Source organism: Sinocyclocheilus grahami, unplaced genomic scaffold (assembly GCF_001515645.1).
Source record: "Sinocyclocheilus grahami isolate Dianchi unplaced genomic scaffold, SAMN03320097.WGS_v1.1 scaffold2225.1, whole genome shotgun sequence".
NCBI classification, from domain to species: Eukaryota; Metazoa; Chordata; class Actinopteri; order Cypriniformes; family Cyprinidae; genus Sinocyclocheilus; species Sinocyclocheilus grahami.
This window is the reverse complement of record NW_015507404.1, coordinates 39,975-57,311: the sequence shown is the minus strand read 5'-3', so window position 1 is coordinate 57,311 and position 17,337 is coordinate 39,975. Positions and strand designations below refer to the sequence as shown.

General features: G+C 39.3%; 2 protein-coding genes across 2 annotated transcripts in view; one reads left to right on the top strand and one right to left on the bottom strand.

Moving 5' to 3' along the window:
* Window positions 1-3,726: 3,726 nt before the first annotated feature.
* egr4 (early growth response 4) lies at window positions 3,727-5,877 on the bottom strand. The gene is made up of 2 exons (XM_016260877.1): window positions 5,650-5,877; window positions 3,727-5,457 (listed from the first exon to the last, which is right to left on the bottom strand). Exons 1-2 carry the CDS (start codon window positions 5,744-5,746, stop codon window positions 4,490-4,492), a joined length of 1,065 nt encoding a protein of 354 aa, XP_016116363.1. The 5' UTR covers window positions 5,747-5,877; the 3' UTR covers window positions 3,727-4,489.
* An 8,176-nt stretch (window positions 5,878-14,053) lies between these two features.
* Window positions 14,054-17,337, top strand: part of cyp17a2 (cytochrome P450, family 17, subfamily A, polypeptide 2) — a 13,957-nt gene continuing 10,673 nt past the window's right edge. The window contains exons 1-2 of the mRNA XM_016260874.1: window positions 14,054-14,399; window positions 15,698-15,836. Of these exons, the coding sequence (XP_016116360.1) occupies window positions 14,088-14,399; window positions 15,698-15,836 (451 nt within the window). The 5' untranslated portion in view covers window positions 14,054-14,087. The remainder of the gene's footprint in view (window positions 14,400-15,697; window positions 15,837-17,337) is intronic.

Sequence of the window (17,337 nt, the reverse complement as noted above, 5' to 3'; positions counted from 1 at the left end):
GAGGTTGTTGTCCTCACACCATGCCACAAGACTGGCCACCTCCCTCCTGTAGGCCGCTTCATCCCCGCTAGTGATCCGTCCTACCACTGCGGTGTCATCAGCGAACTTCAGTATTATGTTGTCCTTGTGGGAGGCAACACAGTCATGTGTGAACAGTGTGTAGAGGATGGAACTGAGAACACACCCTTGTGGGGTGCCAATGCTTGTTATGACAGTGTCTGAGGTCCTATTTTCAATCCTAACAGACTGCGGTCTGCCAGTCAAGAAGTCTAGGAGCCAGACACAAAGTGTGGGGTGTAGTCCAAGTATAATCAGTTTTTGGGTGAGTTTGTGAGGGCTGACCGTATTGAAGGCGGAGCTATAATCAATAAAGAGCATCCTGATATAAGTGTCCTTATCTTCCAGGTGAGAAAGGGAAATATGGAGGGCAGCAGCAATGGCATCTGAGGTAGACCTGTAGACCCGGCATACTGCTCTAAATGTGTGTCAGCACCACTCTCTCAAAACACTTCATGATGATTGGAGTGAGTGCTACTGGCCTGTAGTCGTTCAGACAGGTCGGGGGGCTCTTCTTGGGAAGGGGGGTGATGGGTGTGGTCACTCTCTCAAAACACTTCATGATGATTGGAGTGAGTGCTACTGGCCTGTAGTCGTTCAGGCAGGTCGGGGGGGCTCTTTTTGGGAAGGGGGATGATGGTTGTGGTTTTGAAGCAGGTTGGGACGATGCTTTGACTGAGGGAGAGGTTGAAGATGGAAGTGAGTACATCAGTCAGCTCCGTAGCACAAGCTCTGAGGGCCCGTCCAGGGATGTTGTCTGGCCCTGCTGCTTTGCGGGGGTTGATTTTCCTCAGCACTTTGTATACCACAGCTGAGACAGTAGGAGGGAGGGGGGTTGAGTGGTCAGAGTGTGTGTGTGCTTCCTCTCTGTGTCGATGCTGGAGGTCTCGAAGCGATTTGAGTCTTTGTCTTTGTAGGCCGGGTACATGAACAAAGAGATGTGGTCTGAGTATCCAAAGTGGGGGCGGGGTGCAGCCCTGTATGCATCCCGTATGTTGCTGTAAACATTGTCCAGTGTGTTTTTATCACTGGTGGGAATGTCCACATGTTGGTGATATTTGGGAAGAACAGTCTGTAATTTGTACTGATTAAAGTCGCCAGCTGCAATAAAAACGGCATCAGGGTGAGCTGTCTCTAGTGCGCTTAATACATCATGGAGCTTGCCTAGCGCTACTGTGGAGTTAGCTCGCAGGGGGATGTAAACAGCGGCTATAAACACAGCAGTAAATTCCCTCAGAAGATAATAGGGATGGCATTTCATCAATAAAAACTCCACGTCTGGCGAGCAGTGCTTAAAAACAGTCTATATGTCTCTGCACCACGAGTTGTTAATAAACACACACACAACTCCCCCTTTAGCCTTACCGGAGGCTGCGGTCCGGTCTCCTCGGTGTATGGAGTGAGTTTGTAGCTGAACAGAAGATTCCGGGACTTTCTCTGAGAGCCAGGTCTCGGTGAAAATCAGAGCGCAGCATTCTCTTAATTCCCGCTGTGATGTAACCCTTGCTCTCAGCTCATCCAGTTTGTTTTCCAGAGATAGTACATTAGCTAACAACAGGCTGGGTAGCGGTGGTCGGCTACCACAAGCTTTTAGCTTAGCATGAAGCCCTCCCCTCTTGCCTCGCTTGCGTCGCCGTGTCCGGAGCGCTCTCCTCGGGTCAGCTACCTCGCTCGAACTTGGTGCTTCGGGGCCTTCCTGGGGGTGGTGGCGGTGACTGTGGGAGCGACTAATGTGTTGTAGCTCCGGAGGTATAAAACTGGTAAATTCAAGATGGTTGGCTGAACTGGCGATGTCCAGTAATGCCTGTCTGTTGTACGTTAGCAGTGCACCGCATTTGAGCACGGCAGATAAAACCGAAAACAAACAAAAAAGAAAGAAAAACCAGCATTCGAGAGCGGAGCGAGCAAACACGTCTGCCTTGGGGGGCGCCATCTTGCAAATATAACATCCACCAGCTCCGTGATGTCGTCATGGAGGAGTGGAAGAGGACTCCAGTGGCAACCTGTGAAGCTCTGGTGAACTCCATGCCCAAGAGGGTTAAGGCAGTGCTGGAAAATAATGGTGGCCACACAAAATATTGACACTTTGGGCCCAATTTGGAAATTTTCACTTAGGGGTGTACTCACTTTTGTGGCCAGCGGTTTAGACATTAATGGCTGTGTGTTGAGTTATTTTGAGGGGACAGCAAATTTGCACTGTTATACAAGCTGTACACTCACTACTTTACAGTGTAGCAAAGTGCCATTTCTTCAGTGTTGTCACATGAAAAGATATAATAATATAAAAATGTGAGGGGTGTACTCACTTCTGGGAGATACTGTATATATATATATTAGATAGTGAGTTGATATACTGTCACTTAGTTTTCTCTCTCTCTCTCTCTCTGTCTGTGTGTGTGTGAGAAATACAGAAACAGAGAGATTTGAGGTGTTTCGTTGTCCACCAATAGATGGCGCTAGACTGACATGTCGTTAATGTAGAAAAGTATTATAAAACACTTTATTTTTCAATGTAATCACGAACGTGCATGTATTAAAGTTAAATCTGAGTATTTGTTTAATTACTACAATACATCACAACTACTACAAAAAAGAAATATTTGGTAACACTTTATTTTGATAGTCCACTTTAGGCATTCTGCTAACAGTAAGTAACTTTGCAACTACATGTCAACTAGCAGTCATTAGAGTATTAGTAGACTGTCTGCTTAATATCTGCTAACACTTTATTTTGATGGGTCCACAACATACTGACTATAAGAAACTTTGCAAGTATATGTTAACCTATTCTACTAACCCTAAACCTAGTAGTTAGTAGACATGTAGTTGCAAATTAATGAGAATTCGTTGACATGTAGTTGCAAAGTTATGTATAGTTAGTAGAATGTCTAAATTGGACTATCAAAATAAAGTGTAACCAAATATTTTTCAGTATTTTTACAGTTAAAAACATTACTCTGTTACTCTGTTTTAATTTTATTTATTTATCTGGCTGTATGAAATCTGAATTATGTTATTCGTTTAATTACTACAGTATAAAAATAAATAAATAAAATAATTTTCTGTATTTAAAAAAAAAAAAGTCTAACAGTGTTTTTTTATTGCACGATTTTGAGTTTTTTGAGTGACTAAATTTAGGAAAAGTACTAAATAAAAACTATTCTTAAAAATGCAATGACAAACTTTATTTATATATTTATTTATTAAATGTATATGTTTATTTAACTTATTGCCTGTATGAAATTTAAATCTAATGATTTGTTTAATTACTACAGTATAGGAAAAGTACTATATAACATTTTTTTATTTTATTTTAAATATTTATATTTTATTACCAGTATGACTTTGTAATCCAAAGATTGGTTGAATTACTAAAATATAGTACAACATAAAAAATATTTATTTTGCAGTGTAATGAAGAACTTTAATTTTTCCTTTTTAAAATAGATTTTTCTATGTATTTATTTGTATTGCTTCTGTTCCTAGTATGAAAGATTTTATGATGTATGGCTTATACATTAGATGTTAGGACATGAATGTACTATTATTGTACATTGTGGAAAGTAGCACTAGTAAATAGTGAGTAGCTGTGTACCAAAGTATGGAGCTTGTTTCCTAATGTATAGATGTGTGTTGGCACAATCATTAAAGACTCGGAATAATGTCAGTAAATAAAGTTTTATTTGAAACATTCAGTAGCCTCAAATATTCACAAGGCGTTTCATTGCACAAGAACATTTTTCAAAGGCAAAAAGACAATAATATCGAAAGGACCTCAAGACAATCCAGAGGCCAATCTGCACATCCAAGTGTGCTACTGCAACTCAACTACGATGTTGAAGTGTTAAATACTCTAGCGCATCAGGTTCCCAAGAACCAACCAAACACATTCTACTGTCAGAAGTGGAATACAGTCACTCATGAAAATCTATAAGATAGATTATTCGTATACTCTCTTGAAAATCGACGATACAAAATTACGGTCAATAACGTACAAATATATAGAGCTCTTTTCGTGTGCTTTATAAAGTGATGTATCAAAATACAACGACGTGTCGCATGCCAGCGAGGTGGAGCAGTGTAAGACAAGTACACGTTCACATCAAGACATGCAGGAGATTTCAGAACCAACATCTGAGGTTTGAGAGAGCAACGTTCTCGACGTCAGCGCAGGTAGAAAAAAAACATGGTTTTGTGCGACTTAAACGAGGCGCTGTCCAAGTGCTGAAACACATCTGGCTCTGCAGACAGAGAGTTTTTAAGCGTTCCCTCGCGTGCCAAGCTCGCTTCAGGCTTTGTTATAGACTCTTCCTCCCGTTCTCTGACCGCAGAGCTGCTCTGGCACATGAGCTACATGCGTTGCATGCGCCTCGTGCGAGCGAGCGAGCCATAAACCTCTGGTAGAATGGAACCGACTGAAAGCGCCGCGAGCTTACGCGAGTCCGGGGAGGGAAAACGCGCACGCCGCGGCCAGGAGCTCCGTCTTCTGCTGCATCCTCTCGCGTTGCTTGAGATGCACGCGTCCGTGCCGCTTCCTCTCGTCGCTGCGCGCGAAGCGACGCCCGCACACGTCGCAGGAGAACGGCTTCTCGCCGGTGTGCGTGCGCATGTGGGTGGTGAGGTGGTCGCTGCGGCTGAAGCAGCGCAGGCAGACGCGGCACTGGAAGGGCTTGTGGCCGGTGTGGATGCGGACGTGGCGATTGAGCTCGTCGGAGCGCGAGAAGCGGCGCTCGCAGTTCTCAACCGGGCAGGAGAACGGCTTCTCGCGCGCCGCGCCCTTCCTGCCGCGCGGTTTGGCGCTCCGCGTGTTGGTGGCCAGCAGCGAGTCCAGGAAGGCGGTCGTGGCGCATGGGTACGAGATGGTCCGGTAGAGGCTGTTCTCATGCGCCGCGACAGGAATCTGGAAGTTTAGCGCGCTTGTCTGTTCCAGCGGCTCTTGCTTGATCCACGTGTCCAAAACCGAGTCGGTCTCGGGACCCAATGGAGAGAGCAGGTCAATGATGTCATCCAGGTCTGACGGCTCGTGGGAAGCGAATCCGTCGAACAGATCGCCGCCGTTGCAGCAGCTGCCGCCGCCGAACTCGCTCTTGACGCGGGAGTTCACCTCCGCGAATTCGTCCAAGGAGTCGTTGCACAGCGATTCCGGCGACCCCAGCGAGCTCCCGGTGGATAACAGCGACTCCTGGCGCGACAGCGCGCTTCCGCGGGAGTTACCGCAGAAGTTCTCGGAGATGCCGACGATCTCCGTGAGGATGCTGAGAAGCGCGTCTGCGCTGCACGGCCCGGTCTCCGCGTAGAAGCTGCCGGTGTAGGTGAGCGGCGACGGCGGGAAGCCGTCGTTGGAGCAGTCAGGGAAACCGGCGTCCAGCGGCTCCGCTTTGGGCTTCAACAAACCGCAAGCTGCGAGAAGAAGAGGAGAGAGATGCGTTACATAAGCTGTTGACTCACTGCATCAGGATTTGAATGCAAACTATAAGTGAGCTGTTGCATTTAGTGCATTGCATGCAATTTGATCTCTTTTATCAATAGATCAAGTGCTTTTAGAAGCTAATGTACTGATTTAATATGAATAAGATCAAATCCAGTGCTCACCAGCATCAGGTTGATTCTGAACGGCGGATTGTCCCTCCAGAGGAAGGGTTTGTGCGCAAAGCAGATCCAAAGAGCTGAAGTCCACGGTGTTCAGCATGATGTCGACGTGAAACTGGCGCAAAATCCACAAGGAATAATTTCCGATTGGCAATCCTGCTTTGGGATTCCCTTACAGTTGGGCTTGCTTCAGGTTCTGGTCTCCGTCGATTCGTTTACCGGAATTCCTCGTCCCGCTTTTATATCGTTCGGCTCCGCCGAGGCTCCGCCCACCGCTCATCTACGTCGCCACTAGGATTCCCCGCCGTGTGCTGACTCTGGACGGCTCTTGCCCAAATATGGGCAGAGGATGTGACGGGGTTCCCCTCCGAAAATGGGCACGGGGCGTGACGTAGCAGCGACTTTCCTGAAGACCATTGCGGAAAAATGAGGCGCGCTTGTGAATAACAGGCGGCCATTATGTGCGCAATGGAACAGTGTCAAAGCGAAAGCGCCTCGGGTGACTTCTGACAGACGATCTGATGGGTTAAAACTATGAACCGCAGCAGCGTCACAGTGAATGCACACCCATGCAATGCGGATATAACAGACTTTTAACCACAGACAAGCCACACTTGTTTGCATTTTGGAGATTAAACGGATTTGTAACAGGAAATATGTCAAATATCAAGCCTCTGTTTTGCATCTACACCCATCTGTCGCGTAACTGCTGGTCTGCATCAACTTTGCTCCCTTTTCCCGATGTTTTGCAAAGGAAGCTTATTCTAGATCAGTTGTGCAGTTGATGCATCAGCCTCCGCCGCCTGCAGCATTCAGAGCGTTTCGGCACCGCGGACAGCGACACTGAGTTCTGCATGCACACACATGCATAAGATCTCCCCGCGTGCAATAATGCATCTAAATGTAATGCTGACCTGACAATCAAAAGCAGATCGTTTATTGTGCTTGTGCACGTTCATATCGCTAATATGAGTCGAAAGAGTTCGCGTTACATAAACGCTGCATGTATGCAAACGATGTAAGATCATGATCACACAATAAAAGCGTGACTGAGAATAACATCTGCACTGAATCGTTGAGTTGCATCTCATTTTATCGCGTGTTATGCAACGCTTCATTTCTCCAGATCGCTTAATGAGCCGTGGCGCGCATTTGGACTGCAGCTGCATCTATGATTTTCAAATATGAGTCATAAAGTTTCTTTTGATAATAACATTTAACCAGCATCCAGCCTTAAGCACCCATTAGATGATGAGACTCATGTGGAGTTTGGGATGCCCGTTTCCTTCTGATATGAAGCTGCTGTGGAATAAGAAATACATTGGTTCATTTTGTAAGGTGCCTAAACAAGTGGGGGAAATGCATGCGCTTTTATTCAATGAAAAGAAAGTCTAATATCTTGTGCAATTTTGCTTTTCAAGCAAATGTATTTGCTGTTGTTGTTGCTGTTTACAGGTGTTAAGCACATCTTAAATATCAGTAAGTCTTCTTGATTGTTTAAGCTCTCAGATCCCCCATGCTGTACATGAAAAATATATATATATATATTATCATTCCTTTAAAATCATCTGACTTTAGTATACATATTATATTCAAGCGTTATCCTTCTGTATAGCTGTCTGACTACCAGGTAAAATAATCTAATCATGTGTAAATGTTCCAATTCCCTCGCAATACCATAGAAGAACCAGATTTGGTTCCCAAAGAACTTCAAAGAATGAAATGTAGCATTGCATCAGTGTCTCAGCAGTGGATGCTCTGCAGTGAATGGGTGCCGTCAGAACGAGAGGCTGATAAAAGCATCACAATAAACCACAGCACTCCAGTCCATCAATTAACATCTGGAGAAGACAGAAGCTGAAACACATCCAGCATTAAGACGATTTTAACTCAAATATGAGTCCATAATCCATAATAAATCTTCCTCCGGTGAAAAAGTGTATCTCCTGTTGTCTCTCACATCAAAATCCACACACATATGTGTTTAGAGCTGTTTAAACGCTGCTTGATCTGTGCAGATTTCTCTCCTGATTCACACCAGAACACTTTTTCACTGGAGGAAGAGTTATTATGGACTCATATTTGAGTTAAAATCGTCTTAATGCTGGATTAGTTTCAGCTTTTGTCTTCTCCAGATGTTAATTGATGGACTGGAGTGCTGTGGATTACTTGTGATGTTTTTATCAGATGTTTGGACACTCGTTCTGACGGCACCCATTCACTGCAGAGCATCCATTGCTGAGACACTGATGCAATGCTACATTTCTACAAACCTGATGAAGAAACAAACTCATCCTGATCTCGGATGGCCTGAGGATGAGTAGACTACTTTTTCAGCAAATTTCCATTTTTTGAGTGAACTGTTGTTTTAAGAGTGTATTCTGCAGTGTATATGTAGAGACAGATGTGTGAGGAATTTAAAATGCTATGTTGAACATGTTTACTGTAAACTATAATATGTGACTCTGCAGCACAAAAGCAGTGTTAAGTCGCTGGGGGATATTTGTAGCAATAGCCAACAATACATTGTACGGGTCACAATTATACATTTCTCTTTTATGCCAAAAATCATTAGGATATTAAGTAAAGATCATGTTCCATGAAGATATTTTGTAAGTTTCCTACCGTAAATATATCAAAACTTAATGTTTGATTAGTAATATGCATTGCTAAGAACTTCATTTGGACAACTTTAAAGATGATTTTCTCAATATTTAGATTTTTTTGCACCCTCAGATTCCAGATTTACAAATAGTTGTATCTCAGCTAAAGCGTATTTATTCAGCTTTCAGATCATGTATAGATCTCAATTTAAAAAAAACTGACCCTTATGACTGGTTTTGTGCTCCAGGGTCACATATTAGGGTAACAGTTCACTTAAAAGTCTCTTAAAAGTCGTTTATTGTTTTAGCTATACGCGGTAGGTTCTATATTATTGCATACTGAAGTTTAATGTCATCATCGTTGCATTATCGCGGTGTCTTGCAGCGCATTGTATTTTTCTGCCTCCGGAAACCGAGACCAAACAAGGCTCTGTCTATAAACGCCTGTGACAGCCTGTCGCACGTGATTCATCTGTTTTTTGGCGACATCTCTATCGTTACAGAGCGCTGACTGGTCGAGGTGTGGGCGTGCTCCGGGGCAGCCCGTTCCCGGTAACGGCAGCTGTCAAGCGCGAGGCATTCCCTCCGTGCTGGAGGTGCGGGATCTCGCGCTTGTGAGTGACAATAATACATGTGCAAACAGCGGTGAGGAAGAAGATGAACACTGAATGCTTGAGTTGGTTAGCTGTAAGCTACCTTATAAGGTGAAACTCAGATTTTGGTATAAAAGAGAAATTATACAATGTATTGTTGGCTATTGCTACAAATATACCTGTGCTGCTTATGACTGCTTTTGTATATTTTATTTAAAAAGTTGTATTACTTTTTATTTTTGTTATGTCTTTGTGTTTTCGACCCTCTATCTGCCTTTATTGCTTTCTATCCACTTCATTTTTAAAGGGGTCATGACTTGGATTTTTTCTTATTATTTTAGCCTATGTTCCATGAGGACCATTAATTATGTTAATAAAGTGTTTTGCCATATATATATATATATATATATATATATATGCATGTATATTCTCAGTAATCAGCCACTGTTGTGATTGGCTAACGTCATTGCATAGAAAACAGTATCACTATTGCATGCAGGGTTTTGACAACATGATAAAAAAAGGTAATTTCCAGACAAAGCATTATGAAATGAAATTACTTGGTTTGTGATGCAGCTGCAGTCAGATCTAGTACCGCTTCATTTTTCTACAAATCATTCTGAGACATGACATCGTGCCTCGTTTACAAAACAAAATCCTCCGATCAATCCTCTGACACGTTAAAAATAAACTCTCCGTCATTGCATAGAAAACAGTATCACTATTGCATGCAGGGTTTTGACAACATGATAAAAAAGGTAATTTCCAGACAAAGCATTATGAAATGAAATTACTTAGTTTGTGATGCAGCTGCAGTCAGATCTAGTACCGCTTCATTTTTCTACAAATCATTCTGAGACATGACATCGTGCCTCGTTTACAAAACAAAATCCTCCGATCAATCCTCTGACACGTTAAAAATAAACTCTCTGCTTGTTCCTTACTCTGTAGAATCTATACTGTATGCAGTGTAGACAGGATAGCAGCAGTGATTGTCATTTCTATTTGTCAATAGTTAATAAATGCTTTGTTTATAACGAGGAGAGCGTTTTAAACTATGAAACTTGCAGGATGTTATGATGATATTGATATTGCAAACTTGTTTTTTTTTCATATCGTTTTCATCATTCATATCGTTAACATGCTAGTTTGTAGCACAAATAGTTTACAGTTTATTGCACTTATTCTTCTAGTTGTTTACGGATATCAAATTTTAATACAAGCAAGTAAACTGGTAAATTAGTATTATGCCATAAAATGTAAAAATATAAAGTGGTAATTGCATGTGTGAACCTGGCTGGACGTTGCTTTTTGATTTCTGTCGTGTTCTGTGTGGTTGCTAGTCTTATGTTCTTATAAAAAAGTGATATTTTCTGGTCTTCAGAAATAGCTCATGTCCCTGTGGGATTTTTTAACCTCTTTTTTCATCCTCAACCTGTTCAAGTAAAATTGGTAAGTCCCTGATATAGGGCATGTTGACGTTATGGGAGGCTGTTGTGTATTGACATTGATTAATGAAGAACACTAAATTGTATCTAGATTAAAAAGTTCTGCAACATACCTGAAAACCAAAAACCGTTCATGCAATGCTGTAGATATAATGGGAAACACCACACCATGGTAATATCCAGCCACTACTTTAGTCAATATAATTAATGAATTTTATAAAATTGAAACATATAAAAAACTAAAATAAGGAACAAGCTGTTGATGTGGTCAAATACATTTATTTGTACTGCGCTTTTCACATACATATGACATTGTTTCAGCAGCTGTACAGAAAATCGTGATGTTAGTGTTTATGAAATCTTAATATCTTCATGCCTTATATAGTAGCAGATTAGAACTGGATGATATTATAGTTACTTTTTTGATATGTGACCGTGAAGCACAAAGCAGTCATAAGTAGCAGAGGTATATTTCAAAAAATGGACCCTTATGACTGGTTTTGTGCTCCAGGGTCACGTATATAAACAATAACGCCGTTGAAATTTGCTATAAATATTGCATTATGTGAGTACTTGGATTACTTGTATCCAACTTTATATAAAGAGCTGGCCGATAATCATTTGTGCTGTCTGTGAGCTGCAGATGCGTCTGGTGTTTGAGACGAGCCCGATGATAAAGACTGACCGCAGATCAGCGGCGCTGTGTTTCTGTGTGTTGTGTAAGATAGAGAGAGAAGAGACTCCAGCTTTACTCCTCCCACACAGGAGCATCACGGCCTGACACGCACCGATATATATATATAGAGCGCAAACTTTTATTCTTTCACATGTGGGTGTTTTCTGTGTGTGTGTGTGTGTGTGTGTGAGTCCTTGACTAAGTGACTGACAAATGCTTTGAAAGCCTCTGATTCTGTGTCGAGTCTGAAAACATCTTCATCAGGGCCAGAAACAAATCCAGCCTGAGAGAAATCAGTACAAACGAGAGAAAAGCACAGCTGTGTTTGATTTGGGTTCTCTGTGTTGTGGGCGGTTGCCAGGGTGGAGCAGTGTAGTTGCTAAGGTGTTCTGAGTGGTTGTTAGTGTAGTGTTACACAGTTGCTAGAGTGTTCTGAATGGTTGTTAGTGTAGTGTTATATGGTTGCTGGGTAGTTGCTAATGTGTTCTGATGTACAGGATGAGTTCAGTCCTGAAATTTGGCGTTTAGTTTGCATCAGTAACCCTAAACATGAGCCATAACCACTAACTAACCCGCAGGTTATTTCGGCTGACTGGTTTTGCAGTGCAGAGCAATGACAGCTGCAGTGATCCGTGTGTTCCTCACTAAAGGCTTTCATTCACACTAATGATTTTAATATATGTGATGCTCAGTGTGTCAGTGCATCTGCTCAATCTGTCCAATTCCCATGATGCTTTGGGAAGTGTTTATGATTTCATTTTGCTCTGGGACGTTTGATTTGGCTTCCAGAATTCACATTTACTCTCCCTCACACACACACACACACACACACACACACACTACACACACACACACACACACACACACACACACACACACACACACACACAGATACACAAACACTCAAACACAATACACACACACACACACAAACAAACACAATACACTCACACTCACACTCACACTCACTCACTCACACACACACACACTACACACACAAACAAATACTCAAACACAATTCACACTCACACTCACTCACTCACACACACACACACACACACACACACTCTCAAACACTTAAACACAATACACACACACACAAACACTTAAACACAATACACACACACTATATACACACTATACACATACACACACACACACACAAACACTTAAACACAATACACACACACACTATATACACACTATATACACACACACACACAAAAACATTTAAACACAAACACACACACACTATATACACACACACACTCAAATACAGTACACACACACACACACACACACACACTCACACAGTTTATTTAACAGAAGTTCATGTCTCGGTTTAAGTGAACAAGTTTCATGTGTGTATAGTGTGTGTGTATATAGTGTGTGTGTGTGTGAGTGTGTGTGAGAGAGTGTAAGTGATGATGAGTGATATAAATGTATTTTCCTCTCTGTCCTTTCACAGATTCAAGGTCAAATGCTGCGGTAAACATTAAGTTGTTTATACTGATGCCGAACCTTGGAGCTGAAGGTCATTTCCGAGTTTAATACAGTCACACCAGACAGAGAGACACATTAATGCTTAGTACTTTTACCTTTTTTTTTATTTGTTTGTAAAGTTGTTTTAAAACCTATTTTATTATTTTTATTGTTATTTTATTCTTGGTTAAATAGTGAAACCTGTGAGTGAAATCTTTTATTTTAGTTTATACAGATTTATACAGTTTATTCCATTTTATTTCATATTTAATTAACAAAATCGGCATCTTGTTTTATTTTCTATTTTGGTAATAGTTTACTATATATTTAATTTAATTATATTTTAATAATTTTTTTTATTACAAAATGTGAATCTTGTTTTTTTTAGCCTTTACAGTTTTATTTTATATTTGCTAATTTATTATATTTTTCAAAACGTGCATCTTTTTTTATTTTGGTTTATACAGTTTTACTGTATTTACTCATTCAGATGAAATAGATTTTTTTTATTAAATCTTTTTTTTTAGTCTATAGTTTTACTTTATATTTACTAATTTAATGCAAAACCTGTATCGTTTTTTAAATTTAATTCCATTTAAATTTTTTTATTAAATGAAATGAAATGAAATTGCAAAATATGTATCATGTTTTTTATTTTAGTCTATAGTTTTACTTTATATTTACTAATTTAATTAAAATCCTGTATTCTGTTTTTATTTTAATCTACACAGTTTTACTTTATAATTTATAACTTTTTAATTCAATACATGTATGATGTTGTTTTTCTATTTTAGTGTATGCAGTTTTACTTTACATTTACTAATTAAATTAAATTAATTTCCGTTTTTATTTTAAACTAAATTAAATTATACTGATACTTGTATCTTTTTTTTTTTTTTTTATTCTGTAAAGTGTTACATTTATATTTACTTATAAGTTTCAGTATACTTTTAAAATACGTTTTAGTTCTGTCAAAAGCAGCCAAACAAAATGCATCTGGACGAATTTAAGTTTTTTTTGGACCAGAAATGTCTACAGTGGTTACGGCTCTTCTTACAGTTTTCTCTTTTTTCAGCTGCTCACACACATTTTTAAAACTTTGCCTCTTTTTTTTTTTTTCAAAACTTCACACACAAATGCAAGAACTGCACACACAAAATGCCTCACATCTCTTGCAAAATTAAGCGCTGCATTCAGAACATCACAAACACATCTCAAAAGCAAACATCTTTGCCCTAATATTAATTCCTGTTAGATTTTTGTGTGTTACATTGTGTGTTGTGTTTTAGTCAAAGTGTCTGGTTTTGTAGATTTGGTGTGTGCTTCTGCTGTTTGAGTGTCAGCTTTCAGAAACTGTGTGATGAGGAAAGATTATGTGTAAGCGGCTGGAAAAAACTTCATTTGCTGTGAGACCAGAATGTTGATTCTGCAGGTTTGCAATGCATAAAATATTCTTCTATAGTCACTACACTAAATGTCACACTAGAAGTGATTCTAGTAAATGAACGGTTAACTAGCGGTCATCAGATCTGCTCTGTCATTGGTCAGACACCTCAGGGTTTCTGTGACCTCAAACCCCAAACCAAGGCTGATCCGCCGAGCCATTATATGAGCTCTGAGAGCGTGAGTCTGTAGGTTAATGAAGAGCATCATGTGTTCAGTGAGCGTGTGCTGCTGCGCTGCTCTGCTGCTGCTGCTGCTGCTGCTGCTCAGATGCATGCTGGGAAGGCGCTCGGTGCCGTGTCTGCCGCGGGTGCCGGTGTTGGGCAGTCTGCTGCACCTGCGCTCGTCTCTGCCTCCTCACCTGCTCCTCACACAGCTGTCACACAGGTACGGCCCTCTGTTTGGCCTGTACTCCGGACCGCACTTCACACTGGTGGTCAGCGAGATCGGTCTGGTCAGAGAAGTGCTGCTGCAGCGCGGCCGAGAGTTCGCCGGACGGCCCAAGATGGTGAGCAAGACAGTCTGAGACTGATACTGTAATAGTGTGTTGATAGTTTTATATTCGAGTCAATCTGATGAAAAACATGTCCAAGACAGATTGCACCCTTAAACTAAAGGGAAAATATAAGATTGCATGTAGAAAATGGACCATTTAGTTTTTTTGCATTATTTTAATAATTAATGATTATTTTTATTTTATTAATATTTTTATTACTTGAACAAAATGTAAATAATATAACATTTAAATTAAATGTATTACAGTTCTTTTTCAGCTGCTTACACACATTTTCAAAAGTTTGCCTCTTTTTTTTTTCAACACTTCACACACAAATCCAAGAACTGCACACAAAATGCAAAATGCCTCATCTCTTTCAAAACGAAGCGCTGCATTCAGAATATCACAAACACATCTCAAAAGCAAACATTTGCAAACACCTTTGCCGTAATATTAATTCCTGTTAGATTTGTGTGTGTTGCATAGAGAATTGTGTGCTGTGTTTTGCAAAAAGAGTCAAAGGCTGAGAATTAGCATATGGTTTTGCATATTTGGCGTGTGCTTCTGCTGTTTGAGTGTCAGCTTTTAGAAATTGTGTGACGAGTAATGATTTTGTGTGCAAGCGGTTTAAAAAACTATTTAAATACAAATATTTAAATAAAATATATATATAAAATATTAATTTTTTTAAGAGAAAATACGTAATACAATTCTTTTTATTTACATTTTATTTTAAATTAAAAGTACTATGAAATATGCTAGCGTGATTTATTAATTTAATGTATAATTCATATTTTTTGCATTACAGTAATGAGTGAAAATGTAAGTGATTTATTTGTATTTAAATCAGTAGTGAAAGGCAGTGTGAGAAATATTAGCATGATTTATGACTACTTTTTTTATTTTTCACTTTACAGTATTGCATTACAGTAATGAGAAAATAATGAGAAAACTTTTTTTTAATATTTAAGTCAGCATAAAGGCAGTATATTATCATTATGCATTAATACTTTAGAATTATACATTTTTTGCATTCGAGTAATGAGAATGTATGTTTTTTGATATTTTATTAATAAAATTGGAGGGTCAAGTGTGCTTAATTGTGATAAAAGTAGTGCAAAACATATTATTTGCTTTTTAATTTTAGGGTGAAGTATGACCTGTATATGTTTTTGACCGGTTTTGTGTTAGTGGATTTACCCTACTGCATTTTTACATTCGCCATTTGTTTTTTAAATAGTTAAAGTAGGTTTAAATGAGCAACTCTTAACTTCCCTGTAGCTTCTAATCTCTCGGTCTGGTTTTCAAAGGTGACCACAGATGTGTTGACTCAGGGTGGGAAGGATATCGCATTTGCAGACTACAGTCCGCTGTGGAAGAGCCATCGGCGTCTGGTGCACAACTCCTTCACGTTGTTTGGTGAGGGATCCGGCAAACTACATACCATCGGTAAACGAAACCAGCATTAAAGCCTGGATATTTATTCTACTTGAACCTAAAAGTGTTTCAGATTGTTTTCAGATTGTGATTAAAGTAAATGAGTGCCATCATGATCATGGGACTTCATGAGACATTTTCACGCTTCCATTGAACCACATACTACAAAGCTCTAAAAGTGTTTCAGAACATTATGCAGATAATATTATGTAAATGAAAACTATATAAAAATGAAAATGTCATTAATTCAGATTATAAAGTAGAAGTATATTTACTAGTACTTAAAAATGTTGGATCCCATGGAAGCTTAATTACTGCCATGGGGTAAAAAAAAAAAAAAAAAGAAGGTAATTGTGACTTTTCATCTCACATTTTTCAGAATTGCGATGTAAACTCAGAATTGTGAGAAATAAACTTGATTGCAAGTCACAGACTCAGAATTGCAATATAAACTCAGAATTGCGAGATACAAACTTTAAATGGCGATATAAACTCAGAATTGCGAGATATAAACTCAGAATTGCAAGATATAAACTCAGAATTGCGAGATATAAACTCAGAATTGTGAGATATAAACTCAGAATTGCAAGATATAAACTCAGAATTGCGAAATATAAACTCAGAATTGTGAGCTATAAACTCAGAATTGCAAAATATAAACTCAGAATTGCGAGATACAAACTTTGAATGGCCATATAAACTCAGAATTGCGAAATATAAACTCAGAATTGCGAGACAAACTCAGAATTGTGATATAAACGTAGAATTGTTAAATATAAACTTAGAATTGTGAGATATAAACTCAGAATTGCGATATAAACTCAGAATTGCGAAATATAAACTCAGAATTGTGAGATATAAACTTGATTGCAAGATATAAACTCAGAATTGCGAGATACAAACTTAGAATTGTGATATAAACTCAGAATTGCAAGATATAAACTCAGAATTGTGAGATGTAAACAGGAGTGCAAGTTACAATCTCAGGATTGCAAAATAAACTTAGAATTGCGAGACAAACTTAGAATTGCGAGATATAAACTCAGAATTGTGAGATGTAAACAGGAGTGCAAGTTACAAACTCAGGATTGCAAAATAAACTTAGAAATGCGAAATATAAACTCAGAATTGCGAGATATAAACTCAGAATTGCGAAATATAAACTCAGAATTGTGAGCTATAAACTCAGAATTGCGAGATATAAACTCAGAATTGTGAGATACAAACTTTGAATGGCGATATAAACTCAATTGCGATATAAACTCAGAATTGCGAGATATAAACTCAGAATTGCGATATAAACTCAGAATTGTGAGATATAAACTCAGAATTGCGAAATATAAACTCAGAATTGTGAGAGATAAACTTGATTGCGCAAAATATAAACTCAGAATTGCGAGATACAAACTTTGAATGGCCATATAAACTCAGAATTGCGAAATATAAACTCAGAATTGTGAGCTATAAACTCAGAATTGCAAAATATAAACTCAGAATTGCGAGATACAAACTT